Source organism: Aptenodytes patagonicus, chromosome 2, assembly GCF_965638725.1.
Source record: "Aptenodytes patagonicus chromosome 2, bAptPat1.pri.cur, whole genome shotgun sequence".
Classification (NCBI taxonomy): domain Eukaryota; kingdom Metazoa; phylum Chordata; class Aves; order Sphenisciformes; family Spheniscidae; genus Aptenodytes; species Aptenodytes patagonicus.
The window spans coordinates 69,531,817-69,552,513 of NC_134950.1; the positions used below are offsets into that span (position 1 = coordinate 69,531,817).

At 41.0% G+C, this 20,697-nt stretch overlaps 1 protein-coding gene across 2 annotated transcripts in view; it reads right to left on the minus strand.

Annotated features, from left to right (window-relative positions):
• GABBR2 (gamma-aminobutyric acid type B receptor subunit 2) overlaps positions 1–20,697 on the minus strand; it is a 510,446-nt gene that overhangs the window by 14,298 nt on the left and 475,451 nt on the right. For both annotated transcript variants that reach the window (XM_076330187.1, XM_076330188.1), the window contains 3 exons: positions 13,497–13,721; positions 6,977–7,159; positions 4,425–4,554 (listed from right to left, as the gene is read on the minus strand). In XM_076330187.1, coding sequence (XP_076186302.1) covers positions 4,425–4,554; positions 6,977–7,159; positions 13,497–13,721 — 538 coding nt within the window. The remainder of the gene's footprint in view (positions 1–4,424; positions 4,555–6,976; positions 7,160–13,496; positions 13,722–20,697) is intronic.

Below are 20,697 nucleotides of genomic sequence, written 5' to 3' on the forward strand. Positions count from 1 at the left end.
GGTGACAACTGACAGTATGTGGGCATATCTGATGTGCAAATGAATGCTCCCAGTCCATTTACAGCAATGAGTAAAGACTGTTTTCTGGCTCAAAACAGAAAAGGTTTTCTGAGCAAGCAAGGGTGCCTGCACAGAGAAAACTTGCAAAAAGTGTTTGTTTGTAAGTGGGGACTATTGCAAGGCTGTCTCTTGCTTCTTATGTGCTTTCCATAGGATGGCTGTCATTCATTAATTTCCCTAATACGCTACTCCGAAATGTACTGGCAAAGGTAGAAATAAATGGAGATTCTTCTGCAGGATTTCTCCCGAGCTTGGCTTTATATGAAACTCTTGCAATCTAGGAATCATTCATGTAGAAATAATTTCATCTAATAAAATGTCAAGTAGAAGTGAAATAGAGTAAGATAGTAAGATTCCAAGCATAGCAAAATTATCCAGCCCCCCCAAACCACATAGTATCTTCCCTCCATATTTTTCTTCTCAGTAACTTTTATCTCTGCAGGAACTTGCACGGTAGAAATAACATCTACCTTCACGAAGTCTCTCCTGTTTCTGACACACCGGCTACATAGGTGCGGGGAGCCCTTCTGGGAAGCTCTGGTTTGTGCCCGTGCCAGGGTATTTCTTCCCCGGAGCTGTGCGGCACAACCTTCCTCTTTACACAGCATCACAGTTACAGGCATTTGTCCTCCTTTTTCCAAATGTCAGCCTGGAAAACTCAGCCGTGTCTCCAAGCTTGGCTCCCTTTGCTGAACGGTGCTGCCAGTTACAGGAACTGCCCGAGCCAAGCGTTGGTCTCACCCACAGCCCATCCCTGCCTCAAACCCAGGCTGCAATGCGGCTCTGCTGCTCCAGATCCCACAAATGTCAGGGGAGAAGCTAACGTTGCGCCGTGCACAGAGCTGAGGTCGGTAGCAGACACAGGGACTCAAAATCATCTGAGCAATGTATCACATCAAGTTGAGGGGATGACCTTTTAAATTCAACTGGGGAGGCTGTTTGAGGTCCCAGAGCCACAGTCCATGGAGCATGTTGAGAACTGCTTGACCACACAAAGCTATCTAGCAGTGCAGACAAAAGCCTGCATTAAAAAAAAGCAATCAAACCATAAACTACAAACCACATTTTCCTAATTGCTTTTCTTACATAGCCAATTGCTGTAGATGTCTCAGGGATATTACGCGTTTGTGAACAAGAGATGAGTGTCTCGGATAATATCTCTCTTTAAATGAGACGTCCTGAAATGTGCTGTAAAGAAGGAGTCCCCATGCCAGCAAGGAGCTCCTGGGCTACATCAGGAGCTGTTGCTGTTAAAAACTAACCAGGAATCCCAAAGTTATGAAACTTTGCCTGAGGTTAGGCACATAGGAATGCACAGCTGTGTCTACCTATTTCAGCTAAAGCAAATTAACTTTTGTATCCTTATTATATAATCCATATTTGATGTAAATGAGGGTGGTGGGGAAGGAAGGGAAGAATCAAATAACCTCCTTTGGCGCTTTGCTATAGGAGTTAGGAATTTTAACTCTGGACAATTTTTACAGATCAGAAACCTACTGAAGTGTACTATGACATTAAAGTTTGATTAGGACTTGTTCGAGATGCATTGCGTAAGTCCTGTGTTATTATCTGTTCTCTGAAGTGCAGTGCCCTGAATTTGTGTAAGTAATAGCAATGGGGATACACTACATGGCATTCTCTATGTGAACTCCTTCAGAATAGCAAGGTATTTTATAAAGAAGATTGACGTAGGATTCAGCCATGTCCACAATGCAAATGTGGCAAATGATCTGCTTGGAGCATTTTTAGCTCCAAGTCAGCTGCTACTTTTAGCATCTCCCTTCACTGTCCCACCCCCTCTCTCTCAGCTCACATTTTTTACAAGGTCCAAGGTAGGCACAAACCTTGTAATCACCTTAAAACCAACATTGGACTGGCTTCCCCAGTTGCATGGTGGAGGTGAGAGACACGGTCACTTCTAGGTCATGCTAATAAATTATTTACAATTCTGAAGCTTTGCTCAAGTACCATCAGGGACACATAATTTCAAGGTTCTGTACTTTCATTTACAGAAAGTTACATGAAATACATAGCTACAGAAAGCATAGTTATGTCAGTCAGAGTTAGCTTTGCTGTAGCCGTAAGGGCCAGAATTTTTTTAAGTACCATTTAAGTGATGTCTGTTTGCATCTGCAGAGAAGCAGCAGTGACTCAGCAGCATGAATTCTCCAAAGCCTTGTTATTTTGATTGGAATGGCAAATTTAAATTAAGAATATAGGTTGACTATTGGGAATGGATGCGGTGAGAGAAATAGAGAGGAGATTCAGACATGTAGCTAAGGGACAGGGAAACGGGGAAAGAGAGGAAACGAGGCAGAAGAAACAGAAATGGAGGGACAGAAAAAGGCTAGCAAGGGTTGTTGAACATGGTGGCTCAGAGCCTGGAAGTGTGAATATTTGATGTCACTGGAGTCAGGATCAGGATACTCCATTATACTCAAGCTTGGGGCAATCACCACAGATATGGGACCAAGCTTCAAACACCTGCTGCAAATTGGGATCCAGGTCTTCCTCATTGCCAGGTGAATGGATGCTAAAACCTAGTCAATATAAAGATGGCCAAGGGTAAAACATCCTTCTTTCCCCCCCGCCCCCTTTTGTGTGGAGCTTTATGTGGTAGGCCTGTTCAGAAAACCATGTCCAGCAACTTCAGTGTGCAGAAGAATATCTACCCTGTAAATCCCGATAATACATAGTTCCAAGCTACTCTGTACATTAAGGCTGTGTACTTACAGGTGATTTTAAATACGTACGCCACAGCAGAAATGTACAAGTTGGGGAACTGTACTAGGGGAAAATTAGGAACACAGACAATCTTGGATGCTGCTGCTTAAAGCAGCAGTTAGGCATCGATGTCTTTTGTAGATATAGCCACAAGTAAGTGCAGAAAGGTTATATTTTCTCCATGATTTCTTTGCCAGCATCCTACTGCTAATGGAGTGCAACCTGCTGTGAGAAGCGTCCCATCCTAAATTTATACCCAACATATCTCTTGAGAATCATTTTTATTTCTCATACCAAAACTCAGATGGGCATTTGGCACAATGTAATGTATCTTTTCTGCTTGAAATATTATTCATGATTTATCAGTTTTCCTGGAGCATCTGACATGAGTGGAACATTCTATGTGTTCCTTTCAAACACTTGGTAAAACTGCCTCATCCCACTCACTGATGTTAGTTCTTGCTGCTGATCTCAGCCCAATAATCACACGCCTCCAGCAGCTATTTACGTTTTCCTTTTCCTCCTTTCCCCCCTTCTGTTTTTCCATTTTAAAAAGGACACTGGGAACTCTATGGAGCTCGCTCTTTTTTTTTTTGCCACAAGTTACACAACCAAGCGTATACCCAGGCTAAAACAAAAGGCGCATGAAAAAGTAACCTTATCCAACCAAAATTTCAATATACTTCAAAAGCATATATGAACTCTTGCTGTTGTTCTAAAATTATTCTTCAACAATTATATTTACAGGAGTAGCTTCTGCTCCACTTAACCAAGCTTACGCTGCCACATCAATAGGAAGCCTGAGCCTAGCATTGCAATAAACATGCAAGTCTACGACTTCTCAACACAGGGCAACTAGTTTTTCACATACTGTAGTAATATTCAGCTGTACAAAGTCATTTGCCAAAAGTCACAAAGTAGATCCATTCTAGAGTCAGAAATGGAGGCTGGGTGTCCTGGCTTCCATTTTATTGCACTATGCACCGGATCTTATTGCTTCCCAAAAGCGAAATAGCTTTAATGGAAACAATTCTTTCGCATGTATTTCTTCAGGGAGCGATGCAAGAGACAGTAGAAACAACTTAGGAATATTACAGTCGTCATGAAATCCTTTTTTATCAGTTCCTAGGGAAGAATTTTCATACATGAGTGCCTTCAATTCTACATTTAGAGTCCAAATCAGCACTGAAATATTTACATGCTTCTCTTCTATGTGCTTGATAGCAGTGTCCAAAAGCAGGATTTGAACATCCTACTCAGATGAGCACGTATTAAACTGGGCTTCCTACTGCTGAAGACTGGCTCGATTAACTCACAAGATTTGAAACATTCTGTGACTTTCCTCCCTCCATGCAGCACAGAAAACTTGACTTCTGAACACAAGTACGCTTTTAAAAGTTTCCCACTTTACCATGTGTATTATACACACAAGGCATACAATAGAAGACATACATACAGAGAAATAATTACTCAGTGTGTACCATATAACTTATTATGTGAAGCTGCATGCTTTCTGTAGTGCAACCAAAATATTTAAGGCTGTATCTTACCAAGGTCCGAGTGCTCTGGAACCAATCCAATGAGCTTGCTATTCAAAATCGTGGTGGGTTAAGCTACTAATGGATTTTACTAACTCTCACCTTTGCTGTCTGTAAAGTTCCGTATACTAAGAATGTCATTAAGATCCTGATAGTGGTTCTGCTTAATGTATGTTGTTTTCTCAGGAGTGTCCTGAAGCTGCATTGTGACCTCTTCCAAGTCTTTGTCCAGCTGCAAAACAGAAAGAGTATGAATCCCTAAAAATTCAAGAGTCATTGCTTCAGGTATCTGCAGTAACTGCATAGCTTTCTATGATTAGACTAGAAGGCAGGTGACAACGCAATTGCCACACTGTGCCAAATGCAGTTTTCTTATAGCACTGCAACACTACCTCTAAAAATCATACTACAAGTAACAAACCGCGTTCAGCTGTGATATTGCACACAAGGCATACGAGAAGAATAAGCTTTAGTAGCTGAAAGTTTAAGCAATTCAGATGTGCTGCTGAATGAGAAAGAAATGGGCATTAGAAAGCCCAGTCTGAAAACCTCTCAACTGTTTAATATTTATGCATACAAATGTGGCATACACAGCTATAACCACTTTGTTGAGTCAATCAAATTATTGAACATACAAGAGAATATAAGTGAACTATGGCACCAGGGGCATGTCCAGCCATGTGAGTGACTGCAGTCAACTCTACGAGGAATGTTTTGTTTTCTTAAAGATTATTTTTACTCCTTTTACCTTTCTTAGAGAGACAGACTCCTGTTAGACTTTTTGTTTGTGTCTCTGTGTATATGAAATTTCGAAGAAAATCCAACTCACAGATTTTAGTTTTGGGGCTGAGAACACTCTGTACTTTTGTGATTTGAAAATCACCTCCATGTTTTATATCTTTTGCATCTTAAACTGTGTGATCTGGTAGCTAGCACTAAACTGCCGTTGCAAGCATAACTCTCCAAGATGGAAAAAAATGGAAATAAGAGGAGGGAAGAAACAAAAATCCCAATCCTCTCTCTCCCCAAAAGCATCCTTTAAGACTAGAAGGAGAGGGAGAGAAGCACAGATGTTTTCTGACTGGAAGAGCCACAGCACAAATGCTGGGTTGGTACACCCCTAGCTTTTAGCACTGAGCTGAACACAGGGTGCTCTCCCCAGAGGCTAACTTGTATTCAACGGGCTACAGCCCCAGTAGAAAATAACCATATACAAGCGTCTTAATGGTGATCTGGGATGATCTCTGTGAACAGTTGTCCAGGATGCAGTGTCCAGAGTACATCCCACTCACTACTGGCTTAACTGAGTTTTAAAAGTGCTGAATTTAGATTTACGTTGTTTCCTTATAGAACTGGGACATAGCAACTCAAGGTAGATAAGCCAGAGGTATAACTGCTAGCCACGGTAGGGCATGCTCCAAATCTCTTTGGAGATATGAAACTCTTATTTGGACCTACTGGTTCTGGGTATTTCATTTAATGTATTTAAGCAAAGTCTAAAAAGATCAGCAGGGCCCTGCGTGCACTAATATGGCTCAGTTGCCCTGAGCAGCCTTACCTGTGGTCACCGTCATGAGCCTTGCAAGGCACAGGCTGAGGTCTTGTGAGTTAGGAGGCTTAGCAGAAAAAACTACAGTAGGATAAAGAAACTGAAATAGCCAGTAGCCAGCTGAGCCTTCATTAAAAATTGCAAGGCTCTCACATGAAAGGGACCTGGCAAAGCTGAACTAAATTTCTTTAACAAGGCAGAGAAAACTTTTGCTTTTGGAGTCTTTGGTAGTCTGAGTAAACACCTTTTAATTACCTAGGCAATTGTTGTTAGTTAAGATCTGGATGAAGAAGTAATGGTTGCAATAAAATACCTTTTCTTCAAGGTATAAGAATACTTCACAGGCTAGGCAAGAACAGGGTAATTTTTTGTAAGATATAGATCAGTTGTGGTTAACTTGTCTCACAAAATGGGCAGTCTTCAAGGCTGATTTGTCATCGTTTGAGGTCTCCTGAGCAAGGATGGACATAATTAAAAACACACATGTTATAGCACTAATGGAATTCATGCACTCCATGTACTTAGCCTTTCTCTCGGTAGAGACTGAAGAAACTTCACAGCCTTTGTGCCAAAAGGGTCAGCTTACATGATCATAGAGGTCTTTTCTACCTTAAGAAAATATGTAATCCTGTTTCATGGCAGATGTAAAAATCTGTCTAGCAAGTTTTTGAGCGAACTCTCAGAGAGGTTGAGAAATAACAGCAACAGCAGTCTCTGACCTCAGCCGTAAACAGGAACAAAGATAGCTCTTAAGTGCCCCTGGGGTTGTGAGTCTCTGTTACGCTTGCATGTAAAGGTTACGCTTCTAGAGCTCTATGGTGCTCAGCACGTCCATAGGAAGCAGCAGGGTAATTTGCCTGTTACAAATAAATAGGGGAAGTTTCATTTTAATTTGCTAAGGCATGTTTTCATTTTATCAACCTGCTATGTACTCGCTGTATTAATTAGCTATTCATATAAATCTTCTCTTTCCTATTATTTCAATTTTTCTATGGGGAAAGCTAATTTTTTCCTCTAAAAAGTAGTCAACATTTAAGCAGATTACAGAACTGCAACAAAAAATAAAAAAAAAAATTGCCAAGGCGGTGTATACAATAAACAATACCTCTGTAATTTTCATTCTCAAGCGGTGGTTCTCTGACTGCAATCCTTCTAGTCGAGATGTGCTGGCCTGATTGACACTGGTGACTGATGTTGATGTTTTTGAATCTTCTTTCTTTTGATTTTGAGTGAACTGAAATCGTCTGTTCTGTGTGGCTGCATCTGGATTTGTCCTCAGTGTGATGAGCTGAAAGGTTTAAAAGCCTTAAGAAATCCTGTCCAGGGTTTTATTTTTGCTGCTATTTCATTTGTATCTCAAAATATTGAAAGACAAACCAAGAGTTCCTTCCTGACTTGCAAGTACAAAATTCTGGAAAGTGAACTCTGCTTGCCATGTGCAGTACTTGAGACAATTTCTGAATAACTTTACAGAATAGGTTGAACCAAAATGATTTTGCAAAGGTTAGTGTTAAAAAAATTAGGAAAAACTAATTTAAAATATATTTAACTGGATTTTAATTACGATAAAAATATATTTTAATATTTCATGAAACATATTTTTCTCATTCATTGATAACTTTATACTTTCAAAGGATATATTCCTTCTTTAAGAAAAAAACCAACCCACCAAGCCCTTCTCTTCCCAAGCACAGTTTCATATGAAATTTCTCCTTTCCTACTGTTACAAGTAACACTCAAGCAGAGAGAGGCATGAAGCAGGAGTATTAACAGAAAGAACTCATGGGAGATTGCACTCTGGAGATAACAGAAACTTAATTAGGTTTTAGTGACCCAAAATAAACCAAATCTGTTCAAATAAATTAAATAAGCCACTTAAAAAAAAAGGTTAACCTTAAACATATTTAATTTAAGCAAGTACAAGTAAGATTTAACACTCGGTGACAATGTGAAAATATCACCTCGACATGAGGAGAGAAAGCTACTAGCTGTTTGGCAAGGGGGAGAGAACTTCTCAGATTACTCCAGAGAATACAGAATTTATGATTACTTGCCAAGCAGCATACATATGTATTTGTATACAAACAAAGCTGAAGGAGCTCCCTGCCCTGAGAGCATAGGCTTGGCATCATAAATCCAAAGGTGTTGAGTTGTCTGAAAAGAGAGAAGGGGCAATCATTTTGTAAGCACAGCACAGCCAGATTTTGTGGTATAGCCCCATTTTGGAATTGGTTCCTCTTGTTCTTCAGAGCATGAAACTGTTCTGCAGCTGCAGTAGCATGAAATAAGGACCTAACTTCTGATAGAGAGAAATCTGACTGATCAGACACTGAAGCACTTCGTCCCTGGCATGTATTTACAGACCAAGTCTGCAGATTGGGATGATGTTTGAAGACAATAAATTTCCTTTTTCAGGTGATAAAGGAGATGGAGAAGGCTGAGGTACTCAATGCCTTCTTCACATTAGTCTTTACTGGTAAAACTTGCCTTCAGAAATCCCAGACCCCTAAGACCCCCTAAAGCAATTGAACACAAGTTCACGCAACCTGATGAGGTGTATCCCTGAGGACTAAGGGAGCTGGCTGATGTCATTGCGAGGCCACTCTCAATTACCTTTGGAAGGTGATGTTGATTGGGAGAGGTTCCTGAGGACTGGGAGAAAGGAAATGTCACAGCTGTGTTCAAGAGAGGTGAGAAGGAGGATCTGGGGAAATACTGCCTGGTCACCTTCACCTCAGTCCATGGAAGGTGCTGCAGCAAATCCTCCTGGGAACCATTTCCAAACATATTAAGAACAAGAAGGTAATTAGAAGCAGTCATCATTGATTTATGAAGGGGAAATTCTGCCTGACCAACCTGATAGCTTTCTTCAGTGAGATGTCTGGGCTGCTGGATGAGGGGAGAGAGTTATTTTTCTTGCCTTAAGCAAAGATTTCAACACTGTCTCCCATAACGTCCTCACAGTCAAACTGATGAAGTAGTGACTAGGTAAGTGGTCAGTGAGGTGGACAGAAAACTGGCTGAACTGCCAGGCTTCAAGTATTGTGGAAGCCAGTCACTAGTGCTGTACCTCAGGGGTTCACGCTAGGACCAATACTGTTTAACATCTTTATTAGTGACCTGGATGGTGGGACAGAGCACACCCTCAGCAAGTTTGCAGATGATCCTCAAAGAGGAAGAGGGGCTGATACACCAGATGACTGCACTGCAGTTCAGTGGGATGTCAGGAGACTGGAGATCTGGGCTAACAGGAATCTCCTGAAGCTGAGCAAAGGGAAATACCAAGTCCTGCCCTTGGGGAGAAATAAATCCCAAGCACCCACCCAAACAGGCTGAGGGGTGTTTGGTTGGAAAGCAGCTTTTCAGTAAAGGCACTGGGGATTGTGGTGGACACCAAGTGGAACATGAGCCAGCAGTACCCTGGGCCAATGGAGGTGATCATTTCTTTCTACTCAGCCCTGGTGAGAGCACACCTGGAGTGTTGTGTCCAGGTTTGGGCTCCCCAGTACAAGAGAGTACTAAAGAAAGCCCAGTGAAGGGCTGAAAAGGATTGGAGCCTTTATGATACAAGCAGAGGCTGATGATTGTTTACCCTTGAGGTGGAAGAGATTGGGGGAGACATTATTCATGTGTATAAATATGTGATGGGAGAGAGTAAAGAGGATGGAGTCAGACTTTTCTCAGTGGTGCCCAATGAAAGGAAGGGAGGCACAAACTGAAAACCAGGAAATTTCATTTAAACATCAGAAAAAATCTGTTTCTATTGTGAGCATGGTCAAACGCTGCTATAGGTGCTGAGAGGTTGGGGGGTATTCATCCCTGGAGATAATGAAGACCCAACTGCTCAAGGCCCCGAATAACCTGCTGTAGCTGAGTCTTCCTAGAGCCCCCTGCCTCTCCTCTCCTCCATTTCTTTGATTCTAATTAGGTTAGTTGTAATGACTGGTGTGTCTAACTCCCAGACCAAAAACTGCATTAAAATGAAGTTAAAGGTGAAGAACGGTAATTACAAGGCTTCTTAAATTAGCAGGCAAAAGTGTTAGAAGATAAAGCTCTGCAATTTGATGTGATCTAAGTTCAAACTGAATATAGGATAGGAGTATAACCATCCATCAATTGACTCATCTTCATCTGGGAGTTTATAGCTAAAGACTGGATGTTTGGCCACAAGGACATATGCTCTAATGAATTCATTCACATGGTGTGGATTAGATAGAAAAGTCCATGGGCAATGTTGTTGGCTCACGCTGTATAAGGGATGAGGTTAGATGAGCTTTTTGCTTTTTTCTGGCCATAAAGTCAGTGGAACTTGTGTCTTGCTGCCTCACATCTGTGCAGTTTCAATTTCAAAAAAGAGTCAACGCTGAATATCTACAAAGAGTCAATGCCAAATAGACAAAAAATGCTACCAACGCAGAAAATTAATGTTTTAATCCTGGCCCCTAGAACTGATTTTGCCTTGCTGCTCTACAGGAAACTGGATCAGAATTAATGTGTTAATGCCGTTGCAGCCAACAATGGTATGCACTCAGTGGGTGACTAGAAGTGAGCACAGTGTTCTGTCTCAAAAGGGATGGAGCAGAAAAAACGGAAGGACATGGAAGTTTGATAAACATGGATAAACATGGGAAAATTACTTCATGAAGAGAGAATACATATTAGGATTGCTTCTTTTAAAGAAACGATGAGTGTGCTGAAAAATACTAATGACCTGTTGGACCTTAAAAAGATAATTAGACATAGCAGTTAACACGAAAAATATACATAATGTATGTTTGAATCTAAATGCAGATCACTTCTACAAGATATCCTTGAACCCAGAAATCTATAATAGTTTTAAAAATGTTTGGAGATTTTTTGATCAGATAACAAGAATATCTACAGTTACTGTAAGTAGGATGCAGTATAATGGATATCAACATTTGTATTTGAGGATACCTTTAAACGGGGAGAGCGATGACCATTTTTTCCCTGATCTATCTCACTCTACTATGGGATTTTCCTCATGTTTTTCTGAGGCACTTGGTGCTGACCGAAATGTCAGTGGATGAGGTAGACATTTAACTGGAGAAGTATAGTAATTGCCATGTTATAAGTAAATAAGATTAGTAGAGCTGACAAGAAGTAAGGAAAAAATGTCGTGTTTCTTTCCCTGGTTTGCCTACATCATTGAATAGTTGCTTATTCAGATTCATAAAAGGGCTGCGGGGCAAAATTGAATTCCAGCACTGTTGGCCCAGGAGACTGCTGAAGATTAGTTAAAAGGAATGTGTTTTACTCTGTATAGCAGAGAAGTAGAAGTACTCACCCAGCCCAAAACCATGTTACTGCTTGCATCTGTCTGGCCACAGTTTAATAAAAGAAAAAGTGCAATCTTCCAAGTCCTCAGTATCATCTCCTGTGCTCGATGAGCCACAGGCTTTAGCATTTCACCAGCAATCTTCCTATGTCACCAAAATTTTACTAATTGACTGCATACTTGTTAAGGGGAGAGATTTGGTGCCCGTCTCACACTGACATCTTACCTAGATGTACAAACTGGGTGGTGTCAGATCTAATCTCCTGCAGGGTCCAGACAGGCTATTGTGAAACCTGTGCTGGAGCAGGTTGCAGGCGAGAGTGCTTGCCAGCTGTCCTGCTGTAACTGGCACAGCATGGCGAGAAGAAATGTAGGGCAAAATATACGAGTGCAAGAAGAAGAACTCTCCAGCTGTGAAAGCACTCACATGGGCATTGGAAGTGCTGCATTCCAGCTCCTGTTTCAACCTCTTTTTTTGTACCTTATCCAATGACCATTTTTAATGCAAAATAGCTAAGCATTTGGAAACCTGACAATACATGGAATGAGATGAAGTACTTCACGCTAGAAGGCTACGGTTCATGTTTGTATTTTGAGTAGAAAGAACTGGGAGGAAAAATGAGGGCAGGGTAACTGGGGTTTAAAAGAAGAGCAGATGAAGGGGTTAAAAAAGGAAACAGAAGAGTCATTTCAGAGCCTGTGGCAGCAGAAAAGAAGCATGGGCAAAGGAGCATGAAAGCAAAGGGGCAGAAGAGCATGTCACAGCATTAATAATATTTTCTCTTTGAGGAGAGTTCTGACATTCTGTGGAGGTATTTTTGGCGTTAGAGTTTTAATACGCATTTTCATACAGCTTACACACACAAATCTTGCAGCATTTTGAAGTACTCTCCATTGCTGTGTTTGTGAATGTTCCCTTAATTTAGAATGAAGTTGTGATTCTTCCCTAAGATCCAGAATAAAAATATGACTATATATGTCTGTACGGCTTTTTAATATTTGAGAAATGAATTGCAGAACTTGTAAAAACATCCCGGTTAGTCGGTCCTGGAGAACGAATTACTTTGCTTTTTTGCAGATCAGAAGTCAGCTTCTATTGCTAGTCTGTGCATCTAATTTCTTTCAGAGGGAACACTCTGAGATAAATTTATTAGCTTGTTTCTTCTACACATACAGTTCTTGGTCCCCCTGTTAGAACCATCACTGGGGATTCCACTTAGCACCAGAACCTATTCACTATAATTTGCTGAATACATTGACTGAACCTGGTCCAGTAAAGAGTCACAAACTTTTTATCACTACTCATTTGAAAAACCTAAAAACAGATTCCAGAGATGAAAGGCCCTGCATCTTGACTCTTGCCTTGCAAATGTTTCAGACATCCAACTGCATGCACATCTGATTTGGGGTGATAAGCTAGGTTTATGCAAGTCACTTAAAATGAATACAATATACATTTTACTTCAAAATATCAAATACATTCTCCAGAACTTGAGGCTTTGCTACAGCAAGCTTACGCAGTAACCAGTTTTCCCTTCATTCAAGATCTGTCATACTCATGTCTGAAGCTTAACTCTGCAAGTGAACCGTTCAAGTTCCAGCCCTCTGTGGGTAAATGTCTTCTCAGTTCTTCCAACAGTGCACAACAAACACATCCTCAGAGCGCAAAAGGGCAAAAAGAAGTGAAAGCATGTGCCTCCCAGTCTGTGCCTCACTTAGTCCATTAATATACCCGTTAATAAATATAACTTCAGTGTCAGCATTTGCAGTGTACATACAGTTTTCCTCTGAAGAACTGATAAAGCCTATTGTACCACCATACTTGAATACCTTAGAGGTTTCAACATAGTTGACCTTACGGCATGCCAGTGAACTAAAAAGGTCTTACTGTTTTGTAGGTATGGAAGCAGAGATCCTGATTATCTTGCTTAGGGTACATAAGAAACGTGGCAGGGTAGACAACTGCACCTCTCCCTCCTGAACCCCCACTTATGACCCTTTCCAGAAAGTTCCTAAAAGTTGGAAATGGAGACTATTCCATTCAAGTTACAGAAAATGACCTTTGTTTCCCCAGTCACAGATTCAGTAAAGATATAGGCATTAGAAACGCATGTATTCACACTCCTGTAACTTTGCATATTCCACTTTCTCCAAAATCTCATGAAGCTTTGCTCTTCCTCTCAGGATCCAGAGGTTATAGATGGGTTTGGTTTAGAATTCACACACATCCTCTGTACTTGAAAAGGCAATGAACTTTTACATATTAAATCACAACTACAACACAGAAGGAAAAAAATCCAGACCCATGCTGAACACATTCACCTACCTTAGGTACAAACACAAGGCAGAGAGTAATGGTGCTGCAGAATATTATGACTAAAGCAACGATGCAGAACTGCACATTGGGTTGGTCCCGAGTAAGGAATGAAACAGCAGCACCAATAATGCACATTATCCCCACGTTGTATACACTCATTCCGATGTACTTGCTATCATTCAAAGCAGGAATGCTGACATTTCGTGTCTCCCAGGCTAGGAAACACCCGAATAACTAAAACAGTAAAAGAAGGAAAAAAAGATGATAATTATAAGAGGAATTGGCTGACATCCAGAAATTTAAAACTGGTATGTTTTCTAACTTGACAAATACAGGTGATATTACAATACAGAGATATACACCTACCTTTTACCCAATATCTAATTACCTATGTGATTTGTTTTGCTCACTAGGGCAGATTCCTGCTCTCACAAGAAAAATGTGAAACTTGAAATTTGTTGTGATGGGAACAAATTTCTCTAAATGCTATGGCTATCTTTATTTTATACTTTTAGTAATTTTTAAAGACAGTCCTTCCTGTTTCTTTTCAAGGATTCCAGTAAAGATATAATGTGCGTTGTTCTTTTAGCTATTTTTAGCAGCTGTTCTCAATACACTCTTATCAATCCAGTCATTCATTGTATGATTATCACCTACATTAATATACAGCAGACCCAGGATGTGTCCCATGGGAGACAAATATACAATGTAGAAAGTGTCACCCTAGTTGTTCAGACTGCAATTATAATGTCTTTTATTATGGTGGGAGTTGATAATGGCTTTTCAATTGCAGTTGTCTAATGATTTCTGGCATAAAACATTCTTGTGGCAATTTTTTGTTTGCTTTTTTCTTTGGTGTATTTTTAAGTTTTAGCCCCTTTGTTATTTGCAATATGCTTTTGCAATTCAGCAGGGGAAAGTCTTTAGTGTAAGGAAGCCATCTTCATCCCTTGAAATTTAATTAGATTTTTCTACAACATGAACTGCTACAAATGATTATTTTCTTTCTCTTGCATTCCTCAGAGAAATTTTGGCAATGCCGTAAAACCATAAACGAACTCAGGAGCTTGTAAATAGGTAACCCGGTCTACAGTCTAGGCAAAGCCCGGTAAGTGTATGGTGCTCTGGGAAGAATGGCAGACAGCAGATGGTATCGGAGGGGAGGGAAGGACAGAGAGAAGAACCATCACTAAGACCCAAGACATGGTTTCTGTGTTTTCTAGCTTTTTCTGATCACACTGCAGGGACAGACAAGAAGGAGAAAGAAAAAAGGTGCACTCCCATTGACCTTGGTACCCTTCCTCCCAGACCATCACATTTGTCCACTGCCATGTCATGGAGATAACCTTCTCTTTTATACAACTGCAACCCATGTGGTAATCCAGGAAATTAGAGGTCTATGACGATGCCATTTGGGGATTAATTGCAGTTGCCTAGTAAAAATTTACCTTCTTTTTTCCTGTGGGAAAAAACATTAAAAATTTCAAAGGCAAATAACCTGAACACTGTTTGGTTGCCAGTCAAGCACAAGAATGTTGGGAACTGACAGGTTTGTGTTTGCTGTACAAACTCAGTTTTGCGTTTGCTGTACAAACTCAGTTTTGCCCTTACGTGCTTTCAACTGTAGTAACAACTGGACATTAATAACTGCAAATTTCCTTGATTATTTGCTTAGCTTTTACCTCAACTAACAATGGCAACAAACCCAACCATTTGTGACTCAGCTGCTTTACACTCCCACAGAAACTAGCAGGCTGCAGCCACCTACCTACTCACCCAAGCACTTCAATCCAGGATTTACTGCCGAACTGCCAGCCCTGCCCTCCCATTACTGAGCTTGTCTGCTAGCTTATTTCATTCTCTTGCCTACAGCACATATGTTACCCTGCCACATTTTCATGAGCAGACCCGGCTGGGAGGCTTTGGCGGATTAGGCATCTACTCTCAGCCCATGGAGTGTGGCAGGCTGGAAGTGCTGCCTAGTCCAGGCAAGCCTCTTGCTCACCCACTTCCCAATGCTGCCATCACTGCCACAATCCGAGCCAAGATATGTAGGCAGGGGTGGCCCTTCTCTGCGACAGCAGCAGCAATTGCCCTTGCAATCCTTACCCAAATTTTCCTCGGCGTCATTCCCACCCTGCTCACTCCACATGCTCCTGCAGGACATGGTCCTCTCCAGGGCACTCCCTTGCCTCCTTGTCACAGGCCTACCTCTTCTGTTTTACCCATCTCCTCTTGTAGGACTAGAGCCCACACCTCATCCCGGTCCCTTGCCTCTTCCCCTGCCCTTCCCAGCAGCCTAAGAAGTGCAGGAAGAAAAGTAGCGGCTGCTGCAGGAGGAGCATGGTAGGGGGCTGCTCTTGAGGGGTCAAGGTAAATGTAGACAGCTACCTGGAGGAGAGAGGGGTCTCAGAGCCATTCAGGTAGGGCAGCTGAAGTGGGCAAGCCGTTTATCGAGCTGGGTAGCTTTGTGCCAGCGAAGCAGCTCATCCCCTAATACATTTTCTAGAGCCCCTCAGGTAACCAAGATGATGCTTCCAATAAAGAAGGATGCAGGCAGCACCCCTCTGCTGTTGGGCCTGGCACTGTGCACAGATGGAGCAGGGAACGTACAAACTCCTTTACAGGCTCTGCAGAAGCAAACTGTCCACTGTATTGACCTGGCTGCACTAGGGACATACACCTGTGATACCTTTATTCAGGATACAAACATATTCCTCCCAGACACTCCACCGTCTCAGCGGTTGCCTGTTCTGCATTCCCTGCACTCTTGCTGCTGTGCAGCTCAGCTGTGCTGCAAATTTACACTTTGCCAGCCCCTGAACTGACAAACAGGCTGGTCTGGGCTGAGCTGTTTCGAGGGGTAGAATGAATCCGCGCACGCGCGTGTGTGTCTATATAATGTTTTTAAAGGGATGAGACCCTGATTAACTATGGAGAATATTTCTATCTTCTCCTGCTACAATTAATTATTAATGAGATTTTTAGGGTTGTAGGTCATCCTTCACTCTCCCCCACTTCTCCCAGTATGAACAGATTCCCTTCCAAAAGCATTATTCTGGGAATACAGCCAACATACTTAAATGAGGCCAGCACTTATTACAAATAATGGGCATGAATTTATAGTCGAGGCAGTTATAAAGCAATCTAAAATATCAATTATAATGGAAAAAGATCATTTGAACAGTGTTGTGGGGGTTATGGTTTGGCCCATTCTCATTTATAATTGAGAACAGCATGGAAAACGGTTAAGTATCTTCCAGATGAAAGGAAGATATTTATTTATATGATAACTAAGGAAAGGGAGAGGCTCTTGCAGCAAGTGGGTTTCCTCAGAATGATGCACTATAAATTTGAGAGCATTTTTTAAAAATTTTATTGGCATTTTGGGTAGAATGCTTGCCTCAGGAAGAGCGCTCTCCTTCTAAAAGTCACAGCTCATCTTTGAGACTCAAACATGGATAAAAGCTGAGAGTTTTCTGCAGCCTGCTGCCAGGACAGTGGTGATCGCAGAGGTGCTCCTTGTTTGCCTGCTACAGGTGCCTGCAGGGCTCTATGGGGTTGATAAGATTTCTCCTCTGAGATAGAGCCTTCCTGAGGGAATGTGACACTTTGCTTTCCCTCCATCTTCCCTTCTCATACTCCCCCTTCCTGAGGCTCAGCCAATCTGCACAAATGAAAGATTCACTTTTATGACTGCAAAAATCCTGAAAACCTCTAAAATGGCTTGGTTGAGGAATGGGATGCAGACGTTGTTAGTGAAAGGTCCAGATTTCTGTGGTTCCTTGACAAGTTTTGAATATGAAACATATGAGCTCCAGTTAAAAACACAGGCTCTCAGTACCCCAATTCAGCTGCTCTCTACTCCTGGTACCTAAACTTTAAACATTAATCTTCCCCAGCTATGTAAATCACGCTTCTTCTTATACTTGGGGACACCTAAGTCTTGAGGCTGCTGTGCAATTTGAGGACATTTGATATTTAAGGCCTGCTGGGATTTGCAACACAGCTGTCTCTCCTCCTATTGCTCTTGGAGGGCTCAAGCTGGTAAAGGCTTCTCAGAGCATGTCTACCGGCTTGGGCCCCACACAAAATAGTGTCAGCCATCTTCGTTCAAGACAATGATGCTGGTGATGACCATTACATAGCTTCATGTTCGGACAACGTGGCACAACTCCAAATTTTGCCTGAGACGTGCTCCCTAGCCCCAGACTAGAGGCTATCTTCAGAAGGAGCTCTCAAACTTCTTTCAGAGCTGTCAGATTTTATGTAATGAGAGACTGACTGCCTTAATTACTTGGGCACTTGTGTGGGATGTTAGTTCTGATCTTTGCTGAGAATTCTGATTAAACAGTCTTTAGAGAAGGCGTGCATGAACACACTGGGATGGAGGCAGGCAGCTCTTAGCAGTGCTGATGTGCTATATTCGGAGGGGGTAGGACACATCTGTCCCCACTGTTTTACGCCGACTCGCTTAGGCAGCTTTTTGCTGGCAGTTACAATTCCCATCTTGAGGCTCCTGTGCATCACAGAAAGAGTTTGAATAACTCAGGGCTATGCATTCTCCTATAGAAAGCAGTTATCTAAAAGTTAAGGAGCGCAATAGTCTATTGTCAAGTCTAATGGTCTAATTTAAGTCCCTTCAGGGATCTCAACCAAAGACACATTGAGAATGCAACTAGGAAGGCTTCCTACATCATTAGTCATTAACTTAAAGCCTTTTCCCATTACGGTCTACTAAATACACATCTTGTTGATGTAGAAAGTGTCATGAAATGCTGTTTTGGGTTTTCTCTGAAGGTATGGGATGTACAGGCAAGATTGGTTTGTTTCATCTTTTGTTTGAGGGTAGGCAGCTTCCATTTGACACTACATTGATTTAGGGTACTCCCTTTGTAGCAGTTGATACGGTGGGTTTAGGCTGTGTTGTCAGTGCACCTAAAAAGACTGTGAGACAACCATTGTATAAATTTGGGGAAAACAGTGTCTGAAGACAACAGGATTATACCACTGTGACTAAAGATAGAATTCTGGTCACTAAGAGAAATCTGTTTTAAAGTCTTAGAGGGATAACAGGACTATGGAGAATACAATATTTGTGTTTGCAGAGTTTAACAGGCAAACTTTGGTTTTTAAAAATCTTGTACTGACTAAATTGTGATAGCTGGGAATATAATAAAAATGTTTGTAGCTGAAGTATTGGAAAACATATAACACTTTTTCAAAGCTCTACTAGCTAGTTAATTTTAAATCTTGTTCACCAGAATTACTGCTAAATAATTGTTTATTGATCCACAACATATATTAATACAATCAAGTGTCTAATTTGTTATTGGACTGCATAAACTGGCAGATGACAGGCATCCTCTTATATTCCCTCTTGCCCTGTACTGCCCTTAAACCATTTTGTCTGCATGTTTCATTTCAAAGTCATGTCAGCTTATATTTTGAACATGGGTTACGAGCAGTATTAGGAAAGAAAGATAAAGAAAGAGAATTATACTGAGGATATCAGACAAGAGCAGAGAAATACCAGAGGAAAAGTCTCCAATCTTGTCAGAAGTCATGCTTGCCAATAACTAGAGGGTATGGTTTTGGAAAGATTATGTATTGGACCAGGCTGCAGCTTTGCAGCTAATTACCGTATTGTAGTAGCACTTACTGAGCTCACTTGTGGATCATAGCCCTGCTGTGCTGCATGAAAGAACAAAAGCAAACCTTTACTTCAAAGATCTTGCATTTTGTTTTGGGGATTTTGTTTTGTTTTGGTTTTGTTTTTTGTTTTCTTTTTTTTTCTAGATAGATTACTGGGAGATTTTCCCTCCTGCCGCCCCTTAAAACAAAGGCAGTTCCGGACTCTGGCCTGTAAACACCTCTCAGTCTGAAATAATTGTGAAGCTGGAGTTGTGGGTTTCCCTACACATGTTCATTCATTAAATCCAGATCATCACAGACATAGGCACATTTTTATTTCAGTAAAATGGCTTCAGATTTTTTTCAATGAGATTTTTCAAAACTAAAACAAAAAAAAAAGCATTTTGATTTTCAGGTTTTCACTGGAGAACTGAGCAGTAAAACGTACTGAGCAGTTTTCAGGAAGATGTATAGAGAAGTGATTTTTTTTTTTAATTGCCAGCACACAAAGTAAGGATAGCAAACTGAAAGGCAAAATATATCCTTGTGGGTCTCCTACCTTCACAGTCAGTACAATCTGATGTTAAACCATCACTCGCTCCCCTGATCAGGTACGAGTCAGCTGTGTATTTAGTTCATTTTCACACAGCTGCTCTGGATAGACAGCACTAAAGGGAAGCTTAATATTTCTATTGAGCATTAAGATAATAGCTAAATATTTTTTTAATTGGAAGATATGATATTCAGCTATTCAGCAGAAGGGCTTTCTTTGTAAAGGTCTTGGCAAAGTCCTTTATGCTGCAGGGCACTTAGTATGGTCCTGCCCAGAGCAAGATGGAAAAGCAGCTGCACAAAGCTATGGACAGTAACATGCATCCAGATAAAATTTTCCACTTTATACTCCAGCCTCCCAAATCAACAGGTTAATAAAATCTTTTCCCTTCTTTCTATTCAGACTGTATTTGACTTTCTCCCACGTAACTTCTGCTTAGTCATGAAACACATTATAGTAACTACGCTGAAACCAATACGCAATTGGTTATTAGCGAATATCCATTTCGAATAGCTTTATACTGTCTCTGGCATAAGATTACCACAGATGATCACAGCACTGTAAAACGATCAAACATCTCTGATAAAAACAAGTGCGTGCTACAATTTAAATCTACTGCTATGTAAAAATTGGTGCCAAGAGACATGTAAGGGAATACTGCAATATCTGCAATATCTGCAATATATTTGAAGTTTCCTTATGGCCATAGTAAGGAAAAATTTATCCTACAAATCCATATGGTAACTTAAACACTGTCAATGTTTTATTAAAGATATAACAAATATCTGGTACCACTATAAACTACCTTCCCCCACCACAAAGCTTAACTATCTTCCTCTCTAATGATTGTAAGATGGGACAGATGGGTTGATGCTAAACCCACCATAAATATGAGTTGGAATTGTGCAAAGTAACTGAGAAGGCGGCAGTCCCTTCTTCCGAGTACTGTTTTTGATCATGAAGGGAATTAGGAAAGAATGTAAGTAAATGAGTTAAAAATCAAAGGTATTTTCAGAAAATAAT